This window comes from Heloderma suspectum, chromosome 2 (assembly GCF_057233095.1).
Source record: "Heloderma suspectum isolate Gila_16-S chromosome 2, 16-S_ref, whole genome shotgun sequence".
NCBI lineage: Eukaryota > Metazoa > Chordata > Lepidosauria > Squamata > Helodermatidae > Heloderma > Heloderma suspectum.
The window spans coordinates 164422685-164432614 of NC_139459.1; the positions used below are offsets into that span (position 1 = coordinate 164422685).

At 46.7% G+C, this 9930-nt stretch overlaps 1 protein-coding gene across 1 annotated transcript in view; it reads left to right on the plus strand.

Annotated features, from left to right (window-relative positions):
* The window catches only part of CNN1 (calponin 1), a 46341-nt gene extending 36411 nt beyond the window's left edge, over positions 1–9930 (plus strand). The window contains exons 4-7 of the mRNA XM_084835723.1: positions 4446–4583; positions 5487–5597; positions 8186–8332; positions 9629–9930. Of these exons, the coding sequence (XP_084691849.1) occupies positions 4446–4583; positions 5487–5597; positions 8186–8332; positions 9629–9880 (648 nt within the window). The 3' untranslated portion in view covers positions 9881–9930. The remainder of the gene's footprint in view (positions 1–4445; positions 4584–5486; positions 5598–8185; positions 8333–9628) is intronic.

Sequence of the window (9930 nt, forward strand, 5' to 3'; positions counted from 1 at the left end):
CAATAGTGGGAGCATGGACAGGGCGGGGAACAAGCCTCTCTCATTCGCTTAGCATCATCTCTGTGGTTGATGATGATAATTTCAACTGTCAGGATACCTCCCAACCCCAAAGGAAGACAGTTTAAAGTGCTCTTGTGTGACTTGTGAAAGTGGATTTTTAGGTGGTGCATACTCTGCTTTTCTTGCTATATGTGCTGCTGATGGACCAAAGTCGATTTCATAAAAATCCGGATAAAACCAGAAAGTGCTTCTCATTCTGTTTCCATGTAGATTGGTCTTGAATGGGCATTTAAGATCCACTAGCTTTACAAAAAGCCTCTCCTGCTAGAGATGAAAACCACTGGAACTGGTCTGATTTATTGGTTGGGTTTGCACAATCATTTTGACCCATGGTGGATTAAATAAAGCCACAGTGGTTTTTGGCATGTGCTGGGTTTCATAACCCAACCCCCGTTTGAAGGCTGTCATGTCATCTGAAAGTGGCGAGGATGGGTTGTTGGTATGGTTAACAAACCACACAAAACCGTAAGACCCAGTTCTTACAATGGCAGAGTGGTTAATAAGTCACGATGGCTTATTAACCACGCTGTGCGTGCCAGTTGCGTGCTGGGAGATCAGCATAATTATCGCTGTCAAGGTGACATCCCATGCCATACAAAGCTGGCAAGAGTGGCTTGTTGCCATAGTTAACAAGCTAGCTAGAACCCATGGCCTGTTGGAGGCAACTAGTCATCCTCACCAGGCTCATATGACAGAGGAAGCCACACTGCCAAGGGTAATTATGCTGATCTCCCAGGCACACACAATAAGAAATATAAGCCACCATTGCTTATTTCCCCCTCTGCAATCATGAGAACAAGGCCTAAAGCAGTCTATAGGTTTTGGGTGGTTTGTTAACCATAGCAACAGGCCACCCATGCCGGGATCAGCTGACACAACTTACAAGTGGAGATTGGGTTATGGAATGTGGGCCCACAGCCTCCTGGCACATGCCACAAGCCACGGTGGCTTATTTAAGCCACCGTGGGTCACAATGATCATACAAACCAGATCTTAGATAAGCTGGTTTTCCTACCATATGTGCAGATCGCATGCTGGCCAGGTGTCCCTCATTACCCTGACTGGCATGGGTGGCTGTATCGTCCAAACATGGGTGGCATGGCTTGTTTGAGGGGGGCAGCAAACCTCAATGGATTTGGAGGCACCCATGGGCTGTTGCTGGGTTATTTGAGGATTGCTCCCCCCCACACACACACACAAACAAGCCATGACACCCAGCAAGCCGTGGCAGTGAGGCTAATTAGGGAAACCCAGCTGGCGTGCAGCAGGGGAAATAATCCACCATGGCTTCTCTCCCTGCAATCATGCAAACTGGCTCATTGTGTCCCTCTCTTTCCCATTTATCATGCAATCTCAGGTCTCTCCAACCAAAGTCCAGCATGTTAACCTCTACACTGCTTGTTGTGATCAATCTGCAGTACACTTTGAGGATAAAGCCACTGAGATCTGCCATGACTTGGATCCCATAAGTGATGCAAAGTGGGTGGTGGAAGTGTTCAGTGTACCCTCTTGTCCAGTTGTAAGGGAGGAATTTTACTTGTTGATGGCCGATGATGTGTTCAGAGTGCTTGGATCTCTCTCTCCTCATGCACCCCCCCCCCCCGGCCTTCTTGGTTGATTACAGCTAGTAGATTTAGCCTGATGACCAGGATCCAGGAAGTGATCAACACTTCCTTGAGAGATGGCTGACTAGTGATCTCTTTTAAAGAGACAGTGGCTCATCCTCTCTTGAAAAAGCTGGAGTTCGATCCAAAGGGTCTTAATACTTTTAAACCAGTGGCCAATCGTCCATTTTGCAGCAAGGTGATTGAGCACGTGGTTGCTGAGCAGGCACTTCTAGATGATACTGATTATCTGGACCCATTCCCATCAGGTTGTAGGCCCTATTTCAGGGTGGAGACTGCCTTGGTTGCACTGTGGGACAACCTTGACCAGGAGACAGACAGGGGAAGAGCATCCCTGTTCGCTCTCCTGGACCTCTCAATGGCTTTCGATACACGGTATCCTTCTGGGGAAGTTGACTGAACTGGGAATTGAATGGATTTGGAGGCACTGTTTCGCAGTGGTCCTGCTCCTATTTGAACAGCCGGTTGCAGAAGGTAGTGCTGCGGGACTCTAGTTCTGCCTTACAGAAACTCTGTTATGGCATCCCTCAGGGGTTTTGTGCCCTATGCTTTTAAACATCTACATGAAACCACTGGGAGAGGTTGTCTAGATGGAAGGAGAGAGGTGTCATCAATATGTGGATGACACCCAGCTCTACCTCTCCCTTTCATTAAATGCAGGTGAGGCAGTGACTGTCCTGAACCAGTGCTTGATTCTATAATGGGCTGGATGAGGGCCAATAAATAGACGCAATCCAGACAAGACAAAAGTTCTGTTTGTAGGTGGTGCATCTGTCCTGTTAAGTGGCATTCAATGTGCTCTAAATGAGGTTACACTCCCCCAGAAGTTCATAATCTGGGGATACGCATAGTTCCAGCTATATCATTTGAGGTCCAAGTGGCCTCAGTGGCATGAAGTGCCTTTTGCCAGCTTCAGTTGATATAACCGTTAAGACCCTACCTGGACAGAGATAGTCTGCCTACAATTACCCATGAACCGATAACCTCCCATCTGAATTATTGCAATGCGTTATACATGGGGCTACCTCTGAAGACGGCCCAGAAACTTGTTAGTGCAGAACAGAGCAGTAAGGCTGTTTACTGGGACTGGTTGTTTGGAACATATTACTCCAGTACTGCATCGGTTGCCAGTTGGTTTCTGACCCTGATTCAGTGAGTTAGTGCTGACCTTTAAAGCCCTAAATGGCTCAGAACCAGTCTACCTGAAGAAGTGTCTTCTCCTGTATGTTCCTGCCCGATTGTTAATACCACCTTCGGAGGCTCTTCTTCGGGTACTGCCACCCCAAATAACGTGATGGGTTGCTACCAGGGAAAGCGCCTTCTCTGTAGCAGCCTCCTGCGTGTGGAATGCCCTTCCCAGGGATATCTGCCTGTAATCTTCATTAGACACCTTCTTCAGCAGGCATTTAATCTTTAATCTGTTGCTCTGATTAATTAGTTTTTATTAATTTTACTACTGGCTCCTCAATGTTTAATATTTTTTAAGGTTTTAAATACTGTATGATTTTATGTTTTCATAGTTATTGTTTTCTTTTTTGTTATGATTGTAAACTGTCCCAAGGGCATTTGCCAGTTGGACAGTATATAAATGTAACAAAAAAATAAACACACTGCCCTTTGCCAGCTCAGTATTCTATGGCTGTTAGCTGATCCTAATGCACTGGGTATTATACTATATACTGTTACACCCCCTCCCCACTGATCAACATAACTTAAGAGCACAATCCTATAGCTGCTAGACAGTGGCTAGACAGCCGTAGGATTGTTCAGTTTTCAGGAACCAACCTCAGAGCCCGCGCTTGAAGGTCGGTTCCCAGAAAACCGCCTCCCCTCCCACTCCACCTTGTAGGTGGCACAGATCATCCTGGGCTCCAGGCTCGGAACAGCAGCGTGGAGTGGGGGGAAAGGGGGCGTTCCTGGGGGCGAGGAGTGTGGAAGTGCCAGTACAATGCTTCCTGTGTGTCATCTGGCCTCCCTCCTGCTCCAAAGTCCTGTGGCTAGACAGCCGAAATTGGCTGTCTAGCCACAAATGCAGGGTGGGTGGAGTGCAGAGGAGAAGATCCCTTCCACCCGCCCTGCATTGGATAGGTGGTCACTTCCGAGTTTGGTGGCGGCGAACTATCCCCATAAGATTGCTCCCTTACTTATGCTGGACATGGCATTGAATCCAATAGTTTGGCTATTCATTTTGTGAAGATTTCCTTCTGCTACCTTCTTACCACCACTGGTGATGACCTCACCCTTTTCAGTTGGTTTTTCCCCCCTCTTGAGCTACAAAAAAACCCTGAAGAGAGTGTTCTCTAAGCCAGGCGTGGGCAGAAAGTAGATCTGGATCTAATGGTAGATCTATGGGTGATTTGCAGTAGATCAGGATGGATTTCCATCTCTCTCTTTCTCTCTTTTAAATAGAAGCAACAAAATAACTCCCCTCCCACCCTAAATTATACTGCTGAAATGAAGAAAGCTTGGGGTAACCAGGAATGTTTTTGTGTGTGGAAGGACTGTGAGCTCCATTCAGTTCTGAAATGGGCTCAGCATTCTTGAATTCTACGTTTGTGTCTTTGGTGGATCTCAGGGTTCTAGTAAAAAAAGGGGGAAATATCACAAGCCTGGAGATTTGCCCACCCCTGCTCTAAATTCCACTGTCCACTTGCCAATGGGATAGCTGTGGAAGGAGGCTATTACCTGGACAACTGAGCTGGGCAACTTGGGGGAGGAAAAGGCTCAGCAGATGGTTCAACTGGCCCTCCTGTTTTGCAGCTGGAAAACATCGGCAACTTCATTAAAGCTATCACAAGATATGGAGTGAAGCCCCACGACATCTTTGAAGCCAATGACCTCTTTGAAAACACAAACCACACCCAGGTTCAGTCTACGCTGATTGCTCTGGCTAGCATGGTAAGCAGCCCAGCTGCCCACTTTTTCAGTAAGGATTCAAGTAACAGTGCTAAACAGAAATATTATTATTTAGCATGTATGTAGTGCAATGAAGTTGCTTCACCAACATGACCTCAGTAGTCTTTACAAACAACTCATAAGGTTGGTTGGCATTTCCCCCATATTGCAAATGGGGGAGAGGTCAACAGAATAGTTGCTTGCCCAAGCCCATCTGAAGATTCCATGGCTTACGAACTCAGACAAAAGCCTCCCAGCTCACGCTGTCCGGTGCTATAATATACCAGGTCTACCTCAATATGGGATGGCAGCACACACCAGGCCGCAGCTTTACATCCCATGTAAACAAATCTATGAGTTCCAATTGTGCTTAGACTACACCTTTTTCTCCTAAAGTATGAACCCAGTTTTCTCCCCATATAGTTGGTGGGCAGAAGGAGCCCCACTCCAATACCTAGGGCTTAACTGCCACCAAGGCTCATCCCTGGAATTTGCTTTAAATACCAGATCTAAGCACTCGAATATGTGAAGTACTAAGATGTCTCTGAGCAGAGTGCATTTCCTTTGCCACTCTGTGCCCACAGCCTATTCTCACACACTGAGAACTAAGAAGCAGAGAGTCACACCTCTCACTTTAAGAAAAGCATTTTCAAAGCACTGAGCTCTGGCCTATCTGATCCCAGTCTGGAGCGCAGTAGGCCCAGCAGGTCTGAGCAGGGAAGCCTCCTGTTGCTCTGGGCTTGAATGCAAGGCAGACCCCTACCCACTCATGGTAACACAGCAGTTTCTGCTACACAGGAAGAAAAAAAGCCAGGGTCCCGTGTATGCATGAGATCCATGGGGTAAGAGGATCAACTTTACAAAGGCAAAACCTGAGAGGACGTCCGTTTCTTGTCCCCGGTACAGGCCAAGACAAAAGGCAACAAGGTGAATATAGGTGTGAAATATGCTGAGAAACAGCAGCGCAAATTCCTGCCTGAAAAGCTGAAAGAAGGACGGAACATCATTGGGCTGCAGGTGCGTGGCTCCAGAACTCCACCCTGAACTATTTTAACTGGGAATTCTCCCTAACTGACATGGCCACTAATGGTCTGCAAGGAGCACACAGAATCCCTTGTAACATTGAAGGAGGAGTCTGGGTCCCAATTCTTGAGGTCTTGAATTACTATTTGGAGGTGGTTGTCCAGTCACGCAAACCCCGGCTGAAAGTTGGTTGCAGCCACAAGCAACTAGAAGTAGCAGGAGGTTAGGATGTTAATGCAGCCAGCCAGCCTGAGCAATCAGCAAAGCAAAGTGAGGCAACTTTGGGCATTACATTGCCACCTAGAGGCACCCGATGACACTGCACCTATCTAAAAAACATGTGCTGTGGTAGGCCATGGCAGATTAAAGATGAAATGATTTAGTCTAAAACTCTGTAAGAATTTGCCTCTTTCTTGATGTTATAGCAATTCAGCATTCATATGTTGTCTTAAGGACCATCCCCAAAGTACATCTCCCTTAAAAGCTTTTTGCAACTTTCATCTTTTGTGAAAGGTGATGTGAAGGCCTAGGGAAAAAAGCCAGGGAAAATTGGAAAAACCTGGGGAAGTTTGGGAAAAACACATCCCCGCCCCCCCTGGATTTATTGGGCTTGAAAAAAATGGGGAAAATGGAAGGACTTCTGTCGATCCAGCTCCCAGGATTTTATTGAACTGGCTCCCCGCTTCCGACCCTCTTATTATTTATATTATTAAATTTGTATCCTGGTTTTTATCCTCTTGTAAGTGGTCCTCCACCTCTCCATTTTATCCTCACAACCACCTTGCGAGGTAGGTTAAGTTGAGAGTCAGTGACTGGCCCAAAGTCACCCAGTGAGCTTCATGGCTGAGAGAGGACTACAACCTGGGTCTCCAAGTCCCAGTCCAGCACTCTTAACCTCTACACCACACTGGCTCTCCCACACACACGCTCCTCAGCATATGCATATACACATGCCAGGTACAATCTCAGTCCTCCTCATTCTGTGATAAAGCAGGCTGTTGTCCTGTGAATCTCTTGTCACTCTAAGGGTGCAATCCTATGGTCTCTAGTCAGTGGCTAGAGGGCCAGAGGATTGGTCGGTTTCCAGGAACCGCCTCCCCTCCCCCTTGTCCGCCGCCTCATAGGAGGCACAGATTGTCCCTGGACTCAGCACTCAGAAGAGTGGAGCGGGGCAAAAAAGGGCGGTCCTGGGGGCTAGGAGGGAGGAGTGTGTAAGTGCAGGTACAACGCTTCCTTGGCATCGTCTGGCCTCCCCACCCTGACCTCCCGCAGCTAGACAGCTGAAATCAGCTGTCTAGCCACGAATACAGGGAAGTTGGAGCATGCAGGAAACGATCCCCTCCGCTCTCCTCCTGCCCTGCATTGGATAGATGGTCACCTCCGAATTTGGAGGTGGCCGCCTCTCCACGTAGGATTGTGCCCTAAACTGGTTAGGCTCCAGAGTACTGCAACAGCATACACAGATATGTACCATGTTGGCATGCGTTAAGGCAGAGTCACAACTGCTGATGGGAGCTTGTTCGAATGCCACTTCCTGCCGACTCATTTTATTAAATTAGGAACTGGAAGTTCCTCTATGGAATAGCTGGGAACTAGGGATGTTTACAGAATCCATCTTTGCCAGATTTCACCTTGGATTCTGAAGTTCTACTTTACCCAGTATGTTTACTGGAATGGAACGCAATGTTAGAATAGTCAGCTCTTCTGCAATATATTTCTGGAATTTTGCAAGGCACTTTAAACAATTACAAACGTTGTTTTTTGTTTTTTTATTGTGCAATTATTTTAACTTCCTTTATACTTTAAAAAAACAGCATTCCCCATTTTTAAATTCCCCTTAAAAAAAAACTTCTCACATGATCACAAGTGGAGGGAATTTTTTTCCATTTTAAAATTGTGAGGCTGCAGGTGTATATTTATGATCTGTTAATATTCTGAAATCCACAATTCGTGCTGGAATTCAGACAGAGCAAAACCATAGGATATCAAACAGTCAGAACAATAAAAGAGTGGAACTGAGGGAATCTGTTCATTCCTCTCTCTGAGCAGAATAGGGGTTACAATAAGGGCAACTAGCCACAGCAGAATGTAGAGCAAAGCACCAGGCTAAAAACAGTAGAGGTCCAGGAAGACCACAGCATAAAACAGTATTTCCGGGGGGGGGGGGGGGGGGGCAGGGTTCAAATCCTACCAGTGTTGGCTTTGTCTAGAAACCAGCTACATTCACTCCCATTCTACCCGCTCCCAACAGGCCACTCCCATGTATGGTTCATTACAACAGGTAGCTTGGTACCCTCCGAGAGGTTTACACCACCTATAGATAGCAATCAAACTTCAGCCATGGTGTTCCAAAACCTAATTTCCAATAATGCGGTGAGTGGGAACAAAGGTCTTCTAGAAGCATCAGATACATGGCTGAGATGTGTAGCAGAAACAGAAATGGGATGAAGAATATGAAATTGATGGCAGAGTATGGTGGGGGCTTTCCATCAGCGGATAGCTGGATGGATACCTACTTGCCAAAGGGAAACTTGGCAGTGCTGGAACAACCAGTCTAATTATCAACACTGTGTTCTTCTCAGATGGGCACCAACAAGTTTGCTAGCCAGCAGGGCATGACTGCATATGGCACACGTCGGCACCTCTATGACCCCAAGTTGGGCACAGATCAACCTCTAGATCAAGCCACAATCAGTCTACAGATGGGAACTAACAAGGGGGCTAGCCAGGTAAGAAATGTGAATGGAAAAAAAAATGTGTTACCAAGATGGAGGATGTAATGCTCCAACTAGGAAAGGAAATAGACTTAATCGGAGTAAGATCCTGCGAAGTCCAACAGAGACAGGTCCAATACCCCAATTACATATAGTGTGTGTCTGAGTTCTCCTGTCTTGGTCAAAAACCCATGGGTTGACTCTAGAAAGATACTATCTATCGCCCCCTGTTTTGTCCCCTATCCTTCCAACTGGAGCATCAGAAGTCTGTCCACCAGCTGAACCTCCACTACTGCAGGAGGATAGCAGACATGCTGCTTCCATTGCAATGCAGCCTCCACAGAGAGAAAATAAAAGCAGGTAGCTTAAGAAATATCAAATGAAATGAAGCACAGCAGCAGTGTTAAAAACAAGTCAGTTTCTGGAGGAAACAGCTGTGCATGTGTTACTACATGGGGACTTATTTATATAGCACTACCTGCCTACATGAGCAAGGCATTCCTGTGGGTTTCAGGCACACTGTCTCATGGACCAGTCGTAGGTAACTATGAGTTAAGTACTTTTGTACAGTTAGTTTTTAGGCAACATGCAAAAATACTAGCATTCCACCAAAGATAAAGCCCCTGCTGCTGTTTGTACATGACCACTTAATGCAGAATGAACAGCAAAACTGATTAAAAACAAGCCCATGATTCTTTCCAAGCCAACTGCCTTGCTTTCAGCCTCTAACAAACATGGGAACTGAGGCTAAATCAAGTTCAGGCCAGGCAGGGCCCATTAACTCAAGATAAGATTGCCAGTAAACACGTCCTGGCTTGTTCTTTCTTCCCAAGTGTAGTTCCAAAACCTGGTACGTCTAATCTCAAAGTGTTCAACAAATATTTTTAGCTCCTCAAAGATCAAGGCTAGCTCAGAAGAGAGATCTGAGGTGTGTGTTATGCTAGAAAGCAAGTATCTCAACCTTAGAATGTGGAGAGATACTTAAACATGCAAGCCAGAATTTTCCTTTCCTATAAAACCAGTAAAGGCCTGTTAGCTACACTAAATACTGGTGGGGGCGCCTGTATGCCTGGGGCAGGTAACCTGGCACCCTCCAGATGTTTTGGACTACAGCTCCCAGAATCCTTGACCATTGGCCGTGCTGACTGGGAGTTATGTGAACTGAAGTCAAAAACATCTGGAGGGCACCAGGTTGCCTACCCCTGCTGCATGTTTTCCATTCTTCTCCTTAAGACATATTGCAAAGCTTTTATGCTCTATTTCCTACTTATCTGCTCTTCTCCCTCTACCCCCACCTACATCCATCCTCAGGCGGGCATGACAGCTCCTGGAACCAAGCGGCAGATCTTTGAGCCCGCCCTGGGCATGGAGCACTGTGACACCCAGAACATCTCTCTGCAGATGGGCAGCAACAAAGGGGCCTCACAGCAGGGCATGACTGTGTATGGGCTGCCCCGGCAGGTCTATGACTCCAAGTATTGCCTCACGCCCAACTATCCCAGCATTGGAGATGAAGAGGACCATTACAACCACAGCCATCATAACTTCTACAACTCAGAATAAACAGCAGGAATCATGGGACAGACATAGAACAAAGACACAGGCACTGCAAA